At 53.7% G+C, this 20,745-nt stretch overlaps 1 protein-coding gene across 1 annotated transcript; it reads left to right on the forward strand.

Annotated features, from left to right (window-relative positions):
• Positions 1 to 7,162: 7,162 nt before the first annotated feature.
• On the forward strand, positions 7,163 to 20,333 carry RABGGTA (Rab geranylgeranyltransferase subunit alpha). Its single transcript, XM_077789913.1, has 16 exons — positions 7,163 to 7,335; positions 8,269 to 8,367; positions 9,078 to 9,193; positions 10,128 to 10,294; positions 12,158 to 12,340; positions 12,968 to 13,051; positions 13,135 to 13,217; positions 14,493 to 14,594; positions 14,696 to 14,789; positions 14,869 to 14,920; positions 15,356 to 15,444; positions 17,391 to 17,479; positions 17,569 to 17,673; positions 19,150 to 19,263; positions 19,510 to 19,597; positions 20,067 to 20,333. The coding sequence occupies exons 1-16, from the start codon at positions 7,333 to 7,335 to the stop codon at positions 20,213 to 20,215; spliced, it is 1,617 nt and encodes a 538-aa protein (XP_077646039.1). The 5' UTR covers positions 7,163 to 7,332; the 3' UTR covers positions 20,216 to 20,333.
• Positions 20,334 to 20,745: the final 412 nt, after the last annotated feature.

The following is a 20,745-nucleotide window of genomic DNA, read 5'->3' on the forward strand; positions in this document are numbered from 1 at the left end:
GTGGTCACCAAATCTCTGAAATATCAGAACAAGACTCCTTAACACTAATTTGCTATTTAAGAGGGGATCATTTATTCAGGCCTGAGGTCTAGTGAGGGATAACTCCTAACATTATGTGGACATGTAACTCTACCAGTGTGTTGCTTCTACAGAGTCACTAAATGTGTATTACAATTTACCCATTTCCATAAAACCCACCCCAAGTTCACAGGTTCAGTCCTTGCTTTTTGTATCACTGCATTCTTGAGCCAGACGTCTTCTACACTTCCAACTGTCCTTGCTGGAAAAGCAGCTCCTGCACACCCTGTTCTTGTGTTAAAAGTTCCCAGCACAGTAAAAATGGAATTAACCCTTTTGGTATCAGCCCAAGGCTTTGTGTGGCCAGGCAGGGGCAGCAGGAGGCAGAGCTGCCAGCAAAGGAAGGGCCAGCGAGGTGGGGCAGCCGGGGGTGACGACAGCCTGCAGGGACAGAGGCGCAGGGCAGGGACACCGTGGGACAGCCTGGGCTGCAGAGGGCTCAGGGATGTGCAGCAGCTGCAAGGCCCTGACAGAGCCAACCTGTGCAGCCCTTTGGCCATGGCTGCTGGCCCTGGGCCTGAGGCCACCAGGGGACAAGTGACCCTTGCAGCCCTGGGGCCTCAGTGCCTCCTTGTCCCTGCTCAGCAGCCTGGCAGGGGCCGCCCCATGGTCCTGCCCTTGGCACTGCACATCCCCACATGCCAGTGCCCATCCCGGGAAGAGCCCTGAGCAATGAGGGAGGGACAGGATCTGCCTTGCCAGGGGCTGGGGCTCAGGCCTGGGCCCTTTGCATTCCTGAAACACATCCAGGTTTGCTCAGCACCAGAGACACCTTTCCCTTGCTTGTCCCCAGCTGTCATCACTGACTCCAGTGTTCTGCTCTGACGGGAACCTGGGGAAACTTTCTCAGTCCTGTTCCTCAGTGGGACCCATTAAAACTTCAAGAAACTTTGGAGTTTTAATTTAACTTTGAGTTCTTTAGAAGTTTTTTGAAGACACTCTCAGGGACTGAGTCTGATGTAAACAACACCAAAGCCCTGAGAGGGTCATTAAAGTTTTCCTATTCCAGTTGTGGAGAAAGATTTCAATCTGCTTGTAAGAAATACACATTCCTGTTTTAAAGCGTGTAATTTATTACATTTCTCTTTAGATCAGAGGCTATTCAGCATTCTGTGATTGATATTGACCCAGGGTCTCCCCTCAGGAGCTCTGGCCTGCTCAGAGAAGCTGTGCCCTGAGCTCTGGCCCAGCGTGGACAACCTTGCTCCACATTGCCCCAGCCCATCCTGTCTGTCCTCACTCACCTGGGACCTGCTGTGCCTGCAGAGCTGGCTGCACCCAGCCTAAGAGGGGCTTTCCCTTTTTCTATGTTTGGAACAATCTAAAACCCCTGAGTTTCCCATGAAAACAGACACCCTCCTCAGGTGTGTGCCAGCCCAAGGTGCCACCAAAACTCCTCCAGACCGGCCCTGGGCCAGCTGTGAGGGTGGATCATCAGCCCCAGCTGCACTGGGCACTGCAAGGGGCTGTGGCCATGGGCACTGCACTGACCCCACTGCTGGGTTTGGCTGCCACGGCAGCCCTGAGAAATTAAACTGTTCTTGGAAACAATGGGGAGGACTGGGACATACTGGGGAACACTGGGAATGCTGTGGGAGACACTGGGACATACTGGGAGTGATCCTGTGGGGCACTGGGACAGCCTGGGAACATGAGGAATGCTGAGGGGGAATCTGGGTGGGCTGGGACACACTGGGACATACTGGGAGTGAAACTGTGAGTGAAACTGGGGGATACTGGGACAAACTAGGGACATTGTGGGGAAGACTGGGCAATACTGGGGCATACTGTGGATGACATTGGGATGAACTGGGAGGGCCTGGGAATGAACTCAGGTGTATTGGGAGGGACTGGGCTGTACTGGGAAAGATTGGAGGGGAACTCGGTTTCTACTGGGCTGTACTGGGGATGAACTGGGCTGTGCTGGGACGCCCTGGAGGGGCACTGGAGCTGTACTGGAATGGGCTGTTCCCGTCCCCGCCACCTCCCATTGGCGGAGGGTCCCGCCCATCACTGCTTCCAACCAATAAGCGTCAGGGATCATGGCTTTGGGGGCGGTGCCTGGGGGTCTGCGCCATCTTTTCTTTTGCCTACAACTCCCGTCATGCCCCGCAGCCCCATAGAGCCCCATTAAAGCCGGGACTACAACGCCCGTCATGCCCCGCGCTCCACAGAACCCCGGTACCGCCCCCATCTCTCCCGTCAGTGCCCCCCAGACCCTCCGGGATCCCCAAGTGCCCCTCAGCGCCCATTCGGGACCCCCCAAAAGCGTCCTCGGATCCCCTGAGTGCTCCCAGCCGCACAGATGCCCGGTACAGCCACTTCTGGGAATTCCTCTCCTCTCATCCCCCGCGGCCCCAGAGCCCCTCCGAACACAGTTCTGCGCCTAAAATTCTTGCCGCGCCCTGTGCCCTAAGGAACCTGGTTAAATCTCCCCAAGCTCCCCCGAGTGCCCCAGAGCCCCCGAGGACCTCAAGTCGCGGCTCGGATGCAAAAGTGTCTCCCGAGGGCCTTCCCGGGCCCCAAACGCCGCGTCCGAGACACTTCCGGGACTACAGCTCCCATCATGCTCCGCGGCGCACGGCCAGCGCTGTTCCAGCCGTGACTTCATCTCCCGTCATGCACCACGCCCCACCGAGAGCCGCTGTAGGTGTTCTAGAACTCCCGTGATGCTCCGCGGCCCCGTTGCACCGCATTGTACCCGCGCCTACAACTCCCATCAGCCCTCGCGCCCAGCGACCCTCGCCCGAGCCCTCCGAGTGCTCCCCCGGACCCCGAAGGGCCCCAAATTCCCCTCGCTGACCTCCAGGGCCCCGGACCCCCGAGTGCTCCCCCGGACCCCGAACTGCCCCTCAGGATCCCTGAGTGCCCCTCCAAGCGCCCGCCCGGCTCCCCCAGGGGTCCCCAGACCCTCAAGTTCTCTCTGAATTCCCTCCCCAGACACAAAACTGCCCCAAATGTGCCCAGAAATGTCTCCGTGGGCGCAAAGTGGCTGCTTTTACCCTGTCTGTGAAAATGATAAAAATGATGATAAAAATAATAAAAATAAAGAAAATTGGAATAAAGAGGGCAAAATCTATAGCCAATTGTGGTCAATGAATTAATGAAGAGAATTGTCTTACTTAGAACCAATGACCAATAAGTTTTTGGTTGCAAAACACATACAGAGATTTTTTATATATAAGCATTAAAATGAAATAATAAAATATTGAATAATGGTTTTATGCATAACCAAGTAAAATTTTAATTGTTATTAAGATAAAATTAATTAATATAATTCCTTTAATTAAAATTTAACTAAATTTTAATTATGAAAAAAATGCATAATTTTTTAAAAATGTTTTTGGATGTCAGTCCCAGGTGGGCAATATCTGGGGGATAAGGGGCATGTGGTAAATGGATGTGATTCATGCTGAATAAGTTGTTGTCCTAGATTGCAAGGCAAGATGTATTCAATTGCTGTCTCTTTGAGGTTGGTTCGCTGCATTGTTTATTTTATCTTTTTATTTTCTTCCCTAATAAAGAACTGTTATTCCTGCTCCCATATTTTTGCCTGAGAGTCGCCCTTTACTTCAAATTTATAGCAATTTACAGGGAGAGGGTTCTACATTTATTTTTTTCCCCATTTCAGGGAGGGTCCTGCCTTCCTTAGCAGACTCCTGTCTTTGCAAACCAAGACAGATTTTGGCACCCAAAGTGCAGCTCGAAGGCAAAGAAACAAAAAAGGGAATAACAGTTCTTGAGTAATCCAAGTTTTGATTTTTGTGTGCTGCTACAGAAACCTCATTCAGCGGCACCCTGTGCTCCAGCCTGCCCTGGTTTGGGTGGCACGGAACCGTGGCTGCATTTCTCCATTTGCAGGCCCTGATCTAAACACGGCTCCTACAGCCAAGGCTGCTGTGGCTGTTCTCCGGTTTGTTTTATGGGTGAATAAGGGGAAGAATTCATGGATCTTTAACTTCCTCTGGGAAACAGGCACATGGATTCACAGCTGTCACACACTGACTGTGTGCTTTTGGGGTTACTTTAATAGTGGCACCTACTGTGAGGAAATGACACCGGGGGAAATTTTCTCCCAACCCTTTAACCATCTCTTTGGGTTTGCCCCACCAGTTTGTGAAGGGCTCAGATCCACTCCAAATACCAATGATATCATACAGGGGCTGTGTTGCTGTTAGCCCTGTTCTATTTGGCACTGAGAGACGAGGGAAGATTAACCTGGATAACCACCCTGACACCCAGCCCAGAACCTGACACGGCCCCAGAGACCAGGGATGCTGCTGCCCCAGAGCCTGACCCTGCCCCACAGCCACCCCAGATATGAACCACCCAGACTGGGTGGGGGTCTGGAGAGGGAGATGCAGGAGATGCTGAAGGAGTGCATTTCCCCAGCTGGTGAGAAGCCCTCCCCCTGCCCCAAAAAAGGAGATTCTGATGGGGCAGCAGTGGAACCCACAGATGTTACAACTGTCCAGGTTCAGCTGAACCACAAAGGCAGCCACAGCCAGCAGCAGTCGCCCCTGTAGAAACAAGGAGGTCTAAGATGGAATCAGAGCACCCAGATAAGGGAAGGCCCTCACAACCCACAGGGGAGCCAGAGGTTGCGATCATCACCGAGTCCCTGACGTACAAAAGTCTCTGTAACCTGCACAAGGACATTGTACGACGGAGACGTGAGGCTTATACAACCTGACTACTTCAAGACTGAGACCTCATGGGTACAGGTGCCCAGCTGGATGGTGGTGAGGCAAGGAATTTGGGACCCTTAACCCAGGACTCAGGTATGAATCAGATTTTTGTAAGGGAGCCAGGGTCCCTTTCCCTCTGGGAGTGGATTTTAATGAGTGCCAGAGAGAGGTTTGTCCACAGGGAGAGAATGCAGGAGCACCAGCACAGAACGTGCTGGGAAACCCTTGAGGAAGGGATCCAACAGCTGAGGGAAGTGGCAGCATTGGAGGTACTCTTTGGGAGGGATGGACAGCATGATAATGACCCCGACAAGGTCAGGGGCACAGGGCAAATGCTGTGGAGTCTGGCAAGGCTGGGGCCATCTCAGTACACCACGTTCATTGCCACGATTAATGCCGATAACAGCCGAGAGACAGTGGGCTCTGCTGCCAGCAGCTGAGAAATTGTGAGAGTATGATCCATGGCCCAGTGCAGGCTCATGGCTCTGCTGTGGGCAAGGAACTCAAAGAGGAGATGAGGGAGATGAGGGTGGAGGTGAGGAGGAACAGTTCCCACATTGCCCCAGTGCGAGTCACAGGCCCCAAAGTCAGAGCCCAACGTTCCCCAGCCAGAGAGAGAGGGTACGCCCCACGGGCTGGCCTGGGGTTCTTTCTGTGTGACCATGGGGAAGACATGGGAAGGTGGGATGGGAAACCCATTTCTGTCCTGGCAGCGTGGGCGTGTCAGCTCAAGGAGGGAAGCACTGACCGAGGGAATTCCAGTGAAGTGAAGGCAGCCTCAGCCTCCCATGCCCGAGCTGCCGAGTAGGATCTGTCAGATCACCTTTAAAGTACCTCTACCATGTATGCCTAGGAAAAAAATTTTATCCAGGGCTAGAGGGGCCCTGCCTCTATCCAGGGAGAGGCACGGGAAAACTGGATCTTTTGGTCAGTGTGGATCCGATGGCCTGGCACATCAGAGCCACAGAAATATGAAGCCTTAGCTGATACTGGTGCACACTGTACCCCAATGCCATCGGGACATGTGGGGCAGAACCTGTTTCCATTGCTGGGGTGACGGGGGGATCGCAGCAATTGACCCTGTTGGGAGCTGAGGTGAGCCTGGCTGGGAAGGAGCAGCAGAAACATCCATTGTGACCGGCCCAGAGGCCCCGTGTGTTCTGGGCATAGACTTCCTCCAGAACGGATGTTACAGAGACCCAAAGGGACTCAGGCGGGTTTTTGGCATAGCTGCTGCAGAGGCAGAGGACATTAAGCAATTGAACACCTTGCCTGGAGTGTCAGAGAACCCATCTGCAGTAGGACTCCTGAGGGTGAAAGAGCAACGAGTGCCAATTGCCACCTCGACAGTGCACCGCCGGCAGTATTGAACGAATCGGGATGCCGTGATCCCCATCCACAGAATGATCCGTGAGCTGGAGAGCCAAGGGGTGGTCAGTAAGGCCCACTCACCCTTCCACAGCCCCATCTGGCCTGTGCACATGTCTGATGGAGAATGGAGATTGACTGTGGACTATTGTGGCTTGAATGAAGTGACTCCACCGCTGAGCGCTGCTGTGCTGGACATGCTGGAACTCCAGCACGAGCTGAAGTCCAAGGCAGCAAAGTGGTATGCCACTATTGACATTGCTAACGCGTTTTTCTCCATTCCTCTGGCAGCAGAATGCAGGCCTCAGTTCCCTTTCACCTGGAGGGGCGTACAGTACACCTGGAACCGACTGCCCCAGGGGTGGAAACACAGCCCCACCATCTGCCATGGACTGATCCAGGCTGCACTGGAAAAGGGTGAGGCTCCAGAACCTGCAGTACATCAATGGCATTGTTCTGTGGGGGAGCACGGCAATGGAAGTGTTTGAGAGAGGTGAGAGGATCATCCAGATACTACTAGAAGCTTCGCCATCAAGAAAAGTCAATGGACCTGCTGAAGAGATCCAGTTCCTGGGACTGAAATGGCATGACGGATGGCACCAGATTCCCACTGAGGTCATCAACAAGATCACAGCTATGTCCCCACCAACCAGCAAAAAGGAAACACAAGCTTTCCTAGGCGTCATTGTTTTTGGAGAATGCACATTCCTGAGTATAGCCAGATTGTGAGCCCTCTCTACCTGGGTACCCGCCGTTCCCAACCGTTCCCAGCCCTTTCCAGCCCTTTCCAGCCCTTTCCAGATGTTCCCAGATGTTCTCCAGGTGTTCCCAGCCACACCGCCGTAAAGCGAGCCGCGCCCGCCGCTCCGCGACACTCCGCACACACCGCCGTAAAGCGCGCCGCGCAGCGCGACAACATGGCGCCGCGCGTTCGCCTCGGTGCATCCCGGCATGCCCCGCGGCCGCCGCGCCTTTGCCTCGGTGCATCCCGGCATGCCCCGCGCCCGCCGCCGCCGCCATTTCCGGCAGCCCCCGCGCCGCCCTCCGCCTCCGCCTCCGCCGCCGCCGCTCCGGTGGGAGCCGGGATCGGGGAAAGGGGGAGCGGGTCCCACCGGGAGCAGCGGGATCAGCGCCGGGAGCCGCCCGCAGCGCCGCTGCCGCCCGCAGGTCCCGCAGCGCGCCGCGCCCAGCTGAGGAAATGGTGAGGGAACGGCTCCCCCCCCCCGCGGGGGGAATGGAACCGGCCGGGAGCGAACCCCGCCCCCCCCGCGGGGGGAATGGAACCGGCCGGGAGCTTCCAGTCCCTCCCAGTCCCTCCCAGTATGGTCCCAGTCCCTCCCAGTTTGCCCAGTTTGGTTTCCCAGTCCCTCCCAGTTCATCCCAGTAACCTCCCAGTTCAAACCAGTTCATCCCAGTATCGTCCCAGTCCATCCCAGTTCATCCCAGTATGGCCCAGTCCTTTCCCAGTCCATCCCAACCCCCTCCCAGTAAGTCCCAGTTCATCCCAGTCACTCCCAGTATCCCCAGACCCCATTCCCAGTTCCCTCCCAGTAACTCCCAGTTCCCTCCCAGTTCATCCCAGTAACCCCAAATCCCATTCCCAGTCCATCCCAGTATGGCCCAGTCCCTCCCAGTTTGATCCCAGTCCATCCCAGTCACCCCAAACCCCAAACCAGTTCCCTCCCAGTCCCTCCCAGTTCCCTCCCAGTCCCTCCCAGTCCCTCCCAGTTCCCTCCCAGTCCCTCCCAGTCCCTCCCAGTAACTCCCAGTTCCCTCCCAGTTCCCTCCCAGTTCCCTCCCAGTCCCTCCCAGTTCCTCCCAGTTCCCTCCCAGTCCCTCCCAGTTCCCTCCCAGTCCCTCCCAGTTCCTCCCAGTCCCTCCCAGTATAAACCAGTTCCCTCCCAGTTCCTCCCAGTTCCCTCCCAGTTCCCTCCCAGTTCCTCCCAGTCCCTCCCAGTATAAACCAGTTCCCTCCCAGTCCCTCCCAGTCCCTCCCAGTTCCCTCCCAGTTCCCTCCCAGTCCCTCCCAGTATAAACCAGTTCCCTCCCAGTTCCCTCCCAGTCCCTCCCAGTCCCTCCCAGTTCCCTCCCAGTCCCTCCCAGTTCCTCCCAGTATAAACCAGTTCCCTCCCAGCACGGGCGGCTCAAGCTCCGCCCCGCGGACTCCGCCCGGCGCCGGCAGCGGGAGGAGAAACTGAGGCACTACCGGGAGGCCATGGACGCCTTACTGGGGGTACTGGTTTGTACTGGGAGGGACTGGGAGGGACTGGGGGTTACTGGTTTGTACTGGGAATGGGTTTGGGGTTACTGGTTTGTACTGGGAATGGGTTCGGGGTTACTGGTTTATACTGGGAATGGGTCTGGGGTTACTGGTTTGTACTGGGAATGGGTTTGGGGTTACTGGTTTATACTGGGAATGGGTTTGGGGTTACTGGTTTATACTGGGAGGGGTTTGGGGTTACTGGTTTATACTGGGAATGGGTCTGGGGTTACTGGTTTATACTGGGAATGGGTTTGGGGTTACTGGTTTATACTGGGAAGGACTGGGAGGGTATTAAACTGGTCTGTACTGGTCTGTACTGGTTCATACTGGTTTATATTGGGATCCCACCTGTCCAGCAGGGGGCGCTGCCCGCCCAGGTGTTATCCCTGATTGGAAGTGGTTTATACTGGTTTGAACTGGTTTTTACTGGTTCATGCTGGTTTATACTGGTTTGAACTGGTTTATACTGGTCTATACTGGTTTATACTGGTTTGAACTGGTTTATACTGGTCTATACTGGTTCCCACCTGTCCAGCAGGGGGCGCCGCCCACCCAGGTGCTGCCCCGGACCGGAACTGGGAATTACCGGGGAGAAACTGGGATGTACTGGGTTTATACTGGTTTATACTGGTTTGTACTGGTCCGTACTGGTTTATACTGGTTTATACTGGTCTCCGCAGGGGCCGCCCCCCGCCCAGGTGCTGTCCCTGACGGGCGCCGTGCTGGCGGCCAATCCCGACGTGGGCACCTGCTGGAACCTGCGCCGGCGGGCACTGGGAGCACTGGGAGGGGACTGGTTCGTACTGGTTTATACTGGTTTATACTGGTTTGGGCCGGGAGGGGCCGGGAGGGCACTGGTTTGTACTGGGAGGGGGCGAGAAAGGGTTAAAAGGGAGTTTGGGGCTACTGGTTTGTACTGGGAGGGTACTGGGAGGGCACTGGTTTGTACTGGTTTATACTGGTTTGTACTTTTTTTTACTGGTTTATACTGGTTTTGACTGGTTTTTACCATCCATACTGGTCCCTACTGGTTTGTACTGGTTTATACTGGTTTATACTTCTTTGCCTTATACTTTTTTTACTGCTTTTTACTGTTTTTTGCTGTTTTTTTTCTAATTCTTACTGGTTTTTACTGGTTTTTACTGGTTTATACTTGTTTATACTGGTTTTTACTGGTTTTACTGGTTTTTACTGGTTTTACTGGTTTTTACTGGTTTTTACCATCCATACTGGTCCATACTGGTTTGTACTGGTTTAGACTGGTTTATACTGCTTTGCCTTATACTTTTTTTACTGGTTTTTACTGGTTCTTACTGGTTTTTACTGGTTTTTACTCTTTTTTTGTAGTTTTTACTGGTTTTTACCATCCATACTGGTCCATACTGGTCCATAGTGGTCCATACTGGTCCATACTGGTTTATACTGATCTATACTGGTTTACTTTATACTTTTTTTACTGGTTTACACTGGTTTTTACTGGCTTTTACTGGTTTTGACTGGTTTTTGCCACTCATACTGGTCCCTACTGACCCATACTGGTTTATACTGGTCTTTACTGGTTTATACTGGTTTGCCTTACACTTTTTTTACTGTTTTATACTGGTTTTTACTGGTTTTGACTGGTTTTTAGTGTTTTTTTCCTGTTTTTTGCCACTTACACGGGTCCGCACCGGTTCACACCGGGTCCGCACTGGTCCGTACTGGTCCTTACTGGTTTGTACTGGTGGCAGGGTGCCCTCGGAGCTGGCGTTCGTGGGGCAGTGCCTGGGGGTGAACCCCAAATCCTACGGGGCGTGGCACCACCGGGGCTGGGTGCTGGGCCACGCCCCGGCGCCCCCTGCTGGCCGGGAGGACCTGGCGCTGTGCGAGCGCCTGCTGGCGGCCGACCCCCGCAACTGTGAGTGCTGGTTTGTACTGGTTCATACTGGTTTGGACTGGGATGGGGTGCTGGGGGTGCTGGGGTAGGGCTGGGGTCACTGGTTTGGACTGGTTTGTACTGGGTTATACTGGGAGAGGGACTGGGGTGTGTGTGTGTGAGCGCCCCCTGCTGGCCGGGAGGACCTCGTGCTGTGTGTACTGGTTGTACTGGTTTGTACTGGTTTGTACTGGTTCATACTGGTTTATACTGGGACGGGGTGCTGGGGGTGCTGGGAGAGGGCTGGGGTCACTGGTTTGGACTGGTTTGTACTGGGTTATACTGGGAGAGAGAATGGATGGAATGTGAGCGCCCCCTGCTGGCCAGGAGGACCTGGCACTGTGTGTACTGGTTGTACTGGTTTATACTGGTTCATACTGGTTTGTACTGGGATGGGGTGCTGGGGTAGGGCTGGGGTCACTGGTTTGGACTGGTTTATACTGGGAGAGAGAATGGATGGAATGTGAGCGCCCCCTGCTGTCTGGGAGGACCTGGTGCTGTGCGTACTGGTTGTACTGGTTCATACTGGGTTGTACTGGTTCATACTGGTTTATACTGGGCCAGGGTTCTGGGGGTGCTGGGAGAGGGCTGGGGTCACTGGTTTGGACTGGTTTATACGGGGTTATACTGGGAGAGGGACATCTGTGTGTGTGTGTGAGCGCCCCCTGCTGGCCGGGAGGACCTGGCGCTGTGTGTACTGGTTGTACTGGTTTGTACTGGGTTGTACTAGTTCATACTGGTTTATACTGGGCCAGGGTGCTGGGGGTGCTGGGGTAAGGCTGGGGTCACTGGTTTGGACTGGTTTGGACTGGGTTATACTGGGAGAGGGACATCTGTGTGTGTGTGAGCGCCCCCTGCTGGCCGGGAGGACCTGGCGCTGTGTGTACTGGTTGTACTGGTTTATACTGGTTCATACTGGTTTGTACTGGGATGGGGTGCTGGGGGTGCTGGGGTAGGGCTGGGGTCACTGGTTTGGACTGGTTTATACTGGGTTATACTGGGAGAGGGACTGGGGTGTGTGTGTGTGCGCCCCCTGCTGGCCGGGAGGACCTGGTGACCCACTGTGATTTATACTGGTTTGTACTGGTTTGTACTGGGATGGGGTGCTGGGGGTCACTGGGTTGTACTGGGTTATACTGGGGGATACTGGGTTATACTGGGAGGCAGCTCAGGGATGCTTTGGGACCTACTGGGAGCAACTTTTGGGGTGCTGGGCTTACTGGTTTATACTGGGAGATGTTGCCACGGCCCTCGAGGGCTCGGGCTGGCTCCCAGTCCTTACTGGTTTATACTGGGAGATGCCGCCACGGCCCTTGGGGACTCGGGGCAGCTCCCAGTCCTTACTGGTTTATACTGGGAGATGCCGCCACGGCCCTTGGGGACTCGGGGCAGCTCCCAGTCCTTACTGGTTTGTACTGGGAGATGCTGCCACAGCCCTCAGGGACTCGGGGCAGCTCCCAGTCCTTACTGGTTTATACTGGGAGATGCTGCCACAGCCCTCAGGGACTCGGGGCAGCTCCCAGTCCTTACTGGTTTGTACTGGGAGATGCTGCCACAGCCCTCAGGGACTCGGGGCAGCTCCCAGTCCTTACTGGTTTGTACTGGGAGATGCCACCACGACCCTCGAGGGATCGGGGGCAGCTCCCAGTCCTTACTGGTTTGTACTGGTGCCCTCCCAGTATAAACCCAGCAAACCCGGAAACCCCAAGATCACACTTGGAGCCCACTGGGAATGGGTTTGGGCGCATGAAGCCTTACTGGTTTATACTGGGAGCTGCCGCTGCGGTCCTTAGGGGCTCGGGGGCAGCTCCCAGTCCTTACTGGTTTGTACTGGTGCCCTCCCAGTCCACGCCTGGGAGCACCGGCGCGCTCTGGTGGCCGGGCAGGACCCCGAGGCCGAGCTGGCGTTCTCCGGGGCGCTGCTGAGCCGCGACTTCTCCAACTTCTCGGCCTGGCACCACCGGCTGCGGCTGCTGGCGCCCGCCCGGGGCGAGCCCGGGGCACTGCCGCCCGAAAAGCTGAAGGAAGGTGAGAGAAAATTCCCAAAAATCCGGCGGATCCCAAAAATATTTGACAGGCGATCCTAGAAAGGGGGGGTGGGTTTAATGGGAGTCAATAGATCTCATTGGGTTTAGTGGGGTAGACCTGGTGTCACAAAATCCCCATTGACTTTAATGGGGTAGACCTGGTGTCCCAAAATCCCCATTGGGTTTAATGGGGTAGACCTGGTGTCCATAAATTCCCCATTGGGTTTAATGGGGTAGACCTGGTCTCACAAAATCCCCATTGACTTTAATGGGTAGACCTGGTATCAGTAAATCCCCATTGACTTTAATGGGGTAGACCTGGTGTCCATTAATCCCCATTGACTTCAATGGGTAGACCTGGTGTCCCAAAATCCCCATTGACTTTAATGGGTAGACCTGGTGTCTCAAAATCCCCATTGACTTCAATGGGGTAGACCTGGTGTCCCTAAAAATCCCATTGGGTTTAATGGGGTAGACCTGGTGTCTCCAAATCCCCATTGGGTTTAATGGGTACACCTGTACTCCCCCACACCTGGGCGCCCCCATTCAGATTTTGGGGCATCCCACAAAGTTTTGGGGTGCCCCTTTGCCCCCCTGAGATTTTGTGCTGCTCCCTTTGCGCCTCCAGAGCTGGAGCTGGTGCAGAACGCCGTCTTCACCGACCCCACGGACCAAAGCGCCTGGGTGTACCTGCGCTGCATCCTCTCCCGAGGTAACCCGGCCTTCCCTCCCACCCCTGGGGCTCTCACCTGGATTTTTGGGGCGCCCCCTGAATGTTGGGGTGCCCCCCGACAGCCCCCCCACCGCCAAGGGTTGTCTGTCTCCATGTCGACCGTGAGGATGCGACGCTGGCTGTCATCTTCTCCCGGCCCGTCAAGGTGAGTGGGGACACCTGGGAACCCCAAAAATCATCTGTGTCCCCCCAAAAAATCACCTGGATACACCTGAGTACCCCCAAAATCATCAGGGAACCCCAAAAATCAACTGGATCCACCTGGATTGCCCCCAAAATCACCTGGGTACCCTGCAAAATCATCCGAGAATGCCAAAAACTACCGGGATGCACCTGAGAACTCCTTAAAATCACCTGGGAGACCCTATAATCACCTGGATACCCCCAAAATCACCTGAATACACCTGGATCCCGCCAAAACATCACCTGAATAACCCCAATAATCACCCGGATCACCCAAAAATCTCCTGGGTACCCCCAAAGATCATCTGGATTGCCCAAAACTCCTGGGGGCCCTCCCAAACCGGTCCTTCTGAATCCCCATTGGTTTTAATGGGGTAGACCTGGTGTCTTTAAATCCCATTGACTTCAACGGGGTAGAACTGGCGTCCCAAAATCCCCATTGACTTTAATGGGGTAGACCTGGTATCAGTAAATCTCCATTGACTTTAATGGGTAGACCTGGTCTCACAAAACCCCCATTGACTTTAATGGAGTAGATATGGTGTCCCAAAATCCCCATTGACTTCAATGGGGTAGACCTGGTGTCCCAAAATCCCCATTGACTTTAATGGGGTAGACTTGGTGTCCCAAAATCCCCATTGACTTTAATGGGTAGACCTGGTGTCCCCAAATCCCCATTGGGTTTAATGGGGTAGACCTGGTGTCTTTAAATCCCATTGACTTCAATGGGTAGACCTGGTGTCCCCAAAATCCCCATTGACTTTAATGGGGTAGACCTGGTGTCCATAAATCCCCATTGACTTTAATGGGTAGACCTGGTGTCCCTAAATCCCCATTGACTTTAATGGGGTAGACCTGGTGTCCATAAATTCCCATTGACTTCAATGGGGTAGACCTGGTGTCTGTAAATCCCCATTGACTTTAATGGGTAGACCTGGTGTCCATAAATCCCCATTGACTTTAATGGGTAGACCTGGTGTCCCCAAATCCCCATTGACTTTAATGGGGTAGACCTGGTGTCCCCAAATCCCCATTGACTTCAATGGGGTAGACCTGGTGTCTTTAAATCCCCATTGACTTTAATGGGGTAGACCTGGTGTCTGTAAACCCCCATTCATTCCAATGGGTAGACCTGATGTCCTGAACATTTCGCTGTTAAAAACTCCAATTTTGGGGCTGCAAATTCCCGATTTTTAGTAGGAAAACCCCCAAAACTTTGCGCTTTATCCCCCCACAGGTGAACCCGGAGTGCCCGGAGCTGAAGGCGACCGTGGACGGCTCCGCCCTGGCCGGGCCGTGGCGCTCGGCCGAGGGGCGGCCACGCCCCAGCCACACCTGGGTATCCTCCCCCCCAAAGGCAGGAGGGCGGGGCCGGGGTGGGCGTGGCTTGGGGGGTGGGCGTGGTCACCTCACCTGGCACACCTTGACGGGTGACATCAGCTCTGCCACCTCCCTGCCCCGCCCACCGAGAGCCCCGCCCACCTGGAGGTCACCTGGGCTGACTCCGCCCCCCGCCAGGTGACGCTGCTGCCAGGTGAGGCCACGCCCCCTCGGCCCCCGCCCGCTTCTGGCCACGCCCCTTCCTCACCTGGCCACGCCCTTTTCTCCCCCAGGTGAGGCCGAGGCGTGGTGGCAGGAGCCAATCGTGGAGCGGGAGCTGTTCTGGTGAGCCACGCCCCCTTTTTTTGGCAAAGCCACGCCCCCTTTCCCACAACCCCCACCTCCTTGGGCCACGCCCACATTGAGCTGCCAATCATCCTTCTAAACGGGGTGAAGCCACGCCCCTTTTCCCAAGCCACGCCCCTTAATTAAGCCACGCCCACCCCTGCTGCCATTCCTTCCCAAGGGTTTGAGCCACGCCCACCCAATTCCTAATCCCATTAAGCCCCGCCCCTTGCTGCAAGCCACGCCCCTTTGTGACAAGCCACGCCTCCTTTTGAGCTATGACCACGCCCCTTTATGCAAAGCTCCGCCCCCTTTTCAAGCCCCGCCCCTTTTGCGCTCTGACCACGCCCCTTTATCAAGCCCCGCCCCTTTTGGAGCTCTGGCCACGCCCCTTTCTCAAGCCCCGCCCCTTCCGCTCTCTGGCGCCGCCCCCAGGCCGGAGCTGGGCGTGGCGGCGGCGCCGGTGCTGCAGGAGCAGGTCCAGGTGTGCCGGGAGCTGCTGGAGCTGGAGCCCCAGAGCCGCGGTGAGAGCCCCAAAATACCCCAAAATATACCCCAAAATACCCCAAAATATGTCCCAAAAATACCCAGAATTACTGCCAAAAAACAGCCAAAAATACCCTAAAATATACCCAAAAATACCCCGAAATATACCCCAAAATACCTCAAAATATACCCCAAAATACCCAGAATTACTGCCAAAAAACAGCCAAAAATACCCCAAAATATACCCCAAAATACCCCGAAATATACCCCAAAATACCTCAAAATATACCCCAAAATACCCAGAATTACTGCCAAAAACCAGCCAAAAATACCCCAAAAATACCCAGAATTACTGCCAAATCCAGCCAAAAATACCCCAAAAATATACCCCGAAATACCCCAAAATATACCCAAAAAATACCCAGAATTACTGCCAAATCCAGCCAAAAATACCCCAAAGTATACCCCAAAAATAGCCCAAAATATACCCCAAAAATACTCAGAATTACTGCCAAATCCAGCCAAAAATACCCTAAAATATACCCCAAAAATACCCCAAAATATACCCCAAAAATACCCAGAATTACTGCCAATAACCAGCCAAAAATACCCCAAAATACCCCAAAACATACCCCAAAAATACCCACAATTACTGTCAAAAACCAGCCAAAAATACCCTGAAATATACCCCCAAAATACCTCGAATTACTGGAAAAAAACAGCTAAAAATACCCCAAAATATACCCCAAAATACCCCAAAATATACCCCAAAATTACCTAGAATTACTGCCAAAAACCAGCCAAAAATACCCTAAAATATACCCAAAAATACCCCAAAATATGTCCCAAAAAATACCCATAATTACTTCCAAAAACCAGCCAAAAATACCCCGAAATATACCCCAAAATACCCCAAAATATACCCCAAAATACCCCAAAATATGTCCCAAAACTGCCCACAATCACTCCCCAAAAACCAGCCAAAAACACCCCAAAAATACCCAGAATTACTCCCAAAAATGGACTAAAAGCCAGCCAAAAAATACCCCAAAAAAACAGCCAAAAATACCCCAGAAATACCCAAAATTAATCCCAAAAATCCCCAAAAACCAGCAAAAAATAACCCAAAATACCCCAAAAATTCCCAAATTTACTCCCCAAAAACCACCCTAAAAATGCCCCCACAAACACCCCTAAAATTGCCCCAAAACACCCCAAAATACCCAAACCAACCCCAAAATTCCCTTCAAAAAACCCCAAAACCACCCCAAAAAAAATCCCCCAAAAAATCCCCAAAAATTCCCCCCAAAAAATCCCCAAAAATACCCAAAAAATCCCCCCAAAAGAACCTGAAATTCACCCAAAATTCCCCCCAAAAAAACCCCAAAACCCCCCAAAATTCCCCCAAAGAACTCCAAAAATACCAAAAAAATTCCCGCAAAAAAAAACCCAAAACCCACCCAAAATATCCCCCAAAAAACCCCAAAACCAACCTAAAAAAAACCCCAAAATTCCCCCCAAAAAACCCCAAAATTCCCCCAAAAAATCCAAAAATACAAAAAAAAATTTCACCCCAAAAAACCCAAAACCCACCCAAAATTCCCTTCAAAAATCCCCAAAATTCCCCCCAAAAAAACCCCAAAATTCCTAAAAAAAAACCAAAAAACCCCAAAAAACCCCAAAATTCCCCAAAAAATCCAAAATTCTGGTCTATACTGGTCCATACCGGTCCATACTGGTTTATACTGGTCCATACTGGTCCATACCGGTCCATACTGGTTTATAGTGGTCCATACTGGTCCATACTGGTCCATACTGGTCTATACTGGTTTATACTGGTTTATACTTGTCCATACTGGTCCATACTGGTCCATACCGGTCCATACTGGTCCATACTGGTCCATACTGGTCCATACTGGTTTATACTGGTCCATACCGGTCCATACCGTTCCATACTGGTTTATACTGGTCCATACTGGTGCAGGCTGCCTGCTGACCCTGGCTCTGCTTTTGGCCGCGTTGGATCCTCGGGGCGGCGCCCGCGAGATCCGGGAGCACCTGGGGAGCCTGCGGGTAACTGGTTCATACTGGTTTATACTGGTTTGTACTGGTTTGTACTGGTTACCGGTTTATACTGGTTTGTACTGGTTTGTACTGGGCAGGCCGCGGACCCGCTGCGCTCCGGCTTCGTGGCCCATGTCCAGTCGCGCTTCGAGGCCGCGCTGGCCGTGCTGGGAGCGGGGCAGGAGCTGAGCCTGGCCAGTAAGGTAACTGGTTTGTACTGGTTTGTACTGGTTTGTACTGGTTTGTACTGGTTTGGGGTCGGGGGGTTACTGGTTTGTACTGGGAGGGGGCTGGGAGGGGGTTTGGGGGTGGTGGGAGGGGATTAAAGGGTTAAAAATGGGGAAAAATGGGGATTTTTTATACTGGTTTATACTGGTTTGTACTGGTTTGGGGTTGGGGGTTACTGGTTTGTACTGGTTTATACTGGGAGGGGACTGGGATGGACTGGGAGGGGATTTGGAGGGACTGGGAAGGGATTAAAGGGTTAAAAATGGGGGAAAATGGGGAAAAAAGGGAGAAAATTGGGATTTTTTAATACTGGTTTATACTGGTTTGTACTGGTTTGGGGTTTGTGGTTACTGGTTTATACTGGTTTATACTGGGAGGGGACTGGGATGGACTGGGAGGGGGTTTGGGGGTGGTGGGAGGGAGTGAAAGGGTTAAAAATGTGGAAAAATGGGGAAAAATGGGGATTTTTTATACTGGTTTATACTGGTTTGTACTGGTTTGTACTGGTTTGGGGTTGGGGGTTACTGGTTTATACTGGTTTATACTGGGAGGGGACTGGGATGGACTGGGAGGGGGTTTGGGGGTGGTGGGAGGGAGTGAAAGGGTTAAAAATGGGGGAAAATGGGAAAAAATGGGGAAAATGGGGATTTTTTTTATACTGGTTTATACTGGTTTGGACTGGTTTATACTGGTGTGGTACTGGCTTATACTGGTTTATACTGGGAGGGGACTGGGATGGACTGGGAGGGGATTTGGAGGGACTGGGAGGGGATTAAAGGGTTAAAAATGGGGAAAAAGGCAGAAAATTGGGATTTTTTATACTGGTTTATACTGGTTTATACTGGTTTGTACTGGTCCATACTGGTTTGTACTGGTTTCTACTGGGCCATACTGGTTTGTACTGGTTTGTACTGGGCCATACTGGTTTATACTGGTTTGGGAGGGTTTATAGCGGTTTAAAGCAGTTTGAACTGGTTTGTAGTGGTTTGTACTGGTTTATACTGGTCTGTAGCAGTTTATAATGGTTTATTTGGGTTTATACTGGTCCATACTGGTTTGTACTGGTTTATACTGGTTTATACTGGTTCAGGGGCTGACGGCGGTGCCGTTCCTGGAGCGGATGGCCGCGCTGCGCCGGCTGGAGCTGGGTTATACTGGGTTATACTGGTTTATACTGGTTTATAGCCATTATTTGGGTTTATACTGGTCCATACTGGTTTGTACTGGTTTGTACTGGTTTATACTGGTTTATACTGGTTTATACTGGTTTATACTGGTTTATACTGGGTTATACTGGGTTATACTGGTTTATACTGGTTTATAGCCGTTATTTGGGTTTATACTGGTCCATACTGGTTTATACTGGTTTATACTGGTTTATACTGGTCCATACTGGTCCATACTGGTTTATACTGGTGCATACTGGTTTATACTGGTTTATACTGGTTCAGGGGCTGACGGCGGTGCCGTTCCTGGAGCGGATGGCCGCGCTGATCCGGCTGGATCTGGCTGGGAACGAACTGCGGGAGCTGCCGGCGGCGCTGGGAGCGCTGCGGCGCCTGAGGGTGAGAAACCAGTTCAACCAGTAACACATCCCAGTAACATCCCAGTAACATCCCAGTTCCTCCCAGTTCCTCCCAGTCCCTCCCAGTATAAACCAGTTCCCTCCCAGTTCCCTCCCAGTTCATCCCAGTCCGTCCCAGTTCATCCCAGTCCCTCGCAGTTCCCTCCCAGTTCATCCCAGTCCCTCCCAGTTCCTCCCAGTCCCTCCCAGTCCCTCCCAGTCCGTCCCAGTACAAACCAGTTTGCAGGAACTGGATCTCTCTGACAACCACGTGACCGAGGTGGGCGTGGCCCCGCCCCTCCCCCGCCTGCAGCTGCTGCGGCTGGACCAGAACCGTATGGACTGGTTTATACTGGTTTATACTGGGAGGGCGCTGGGAGGGGACTGGGAGGGACTGGGAGGGACTGGGAGGGAACTGGGAGGGACTGGGAGGGACTGGGAGGGAACTGGGAGGGACTGGGAGGGAACTGGGAGGAACTGGGAGGGACTGGGAGGGAACTGGGAGGGACTGGGACGGACTGGGAGGGAACTGGGAGGGAACTGGGAGGGACTGGGAGGGAACTGGGAGGGACTGGGTTATACTGGGAGGGACTGGGAGCAACTGGGGGGGCACTGGGATGGACGGGGAGGGCACTGGTTTATACTGGGAGGGCACTGGGAGGGACTGGGCAGCTCTGTGGCTCCATACTGGTCCATACTGGTTTATACTGGTCCATACTGGGCCGGCATTTCCCGCGCTGGGGAGGGGGAAGGGGGCGTGGCTTATCCCACAGTGGGCGTGGTCTGACGGCCCCGCCCCCCCAGCCATTGGCCACGCCCTCGCTCTCGCCCCATTGGCTGCCTGGCCCCGCCTGGCCCGGCTGGGATTGGCCGAGACCCCGCTGGGCTCCGCCCCCGGCGGCCCCGCCCACCTGGCCGAGCTGCTGCCGGGCGTCGAGGTCGCCTTCAGCTGATTGGCTGCTGCCGCTGCCGGCCACGCCCCTTCGCCCGCGCTGGCCACGCCCCCTTTGCCGGGCGGCGCGGGAACTTCCGGGTCCGGCGTTCAATAAAGGCACGGCCCCGTTCCTCCCAGTTCCTCCCAGTTCCTCCCAGTTCCTCCCAGTTCCATCCAATCCCTTCCCAGTTCCTCCCAGTTCCTCCCAGTTCCATCCAATCCCTTCCCAGTTCCTCCCAGTTCCTCCCAGTTCCATTCAATCCCTTCCCAGTTCCTCCCAGTTCCTCCCAGTTCCTCCCAGTTCCTCCCAGTTCCATTCAATCCCTTCCCAGTTCCTCCCAGTTCCTCCCAGTTCCTCCCAGTTCCATCCAATCCCTTCCCAGTTCCTCCCAGTTCCATCCAATCCCTTCCCAGTTCCTCCCAGTTCCTCCCAGTTCCATTCAATCCTCTCTCAGTTCATCCCAGTCCCTCCCAGTAACCTCAAATCACCTCCCAGTTCCCTTCAATCCCTTCCCAGTTCCTCCCAGTAACCCCGAATCCCCTCCCAGT

The sequence above is a fragment of the Lonchura striata genome, chromosome 39 (assembly GCF_046129695.1).
Source record: "Lonchura striata isolate bLonStr1 chromosome 39, bLonStr1.mat, whole genome shotgun sequence".
Lineage (NCBI taxonomy): Eukaryota > Metazoa > Chordata > Aves > Passeriformes > Estrildidae > Lonchura > Lonchura striata.

Coding starts and splice junctions, on each gene's coding strand:
- RABGGTA (XM_077789913.1), top strand. Junction 9,194..10,127: donor GGAGCACTGGGAGGGGACTG/GTTCGTACTGGT, acceptor TACTGGTGGCAG/GGTGCCCTCGGAGCTGGCGT. Junction 14,921..15,355: donor GTGGAGCGGGAGCTGTTCTG/GTGAGCCACGCC, acceptor CGCCGCCCCCAG/GCCGGAGCTGGGCGTGGCGG.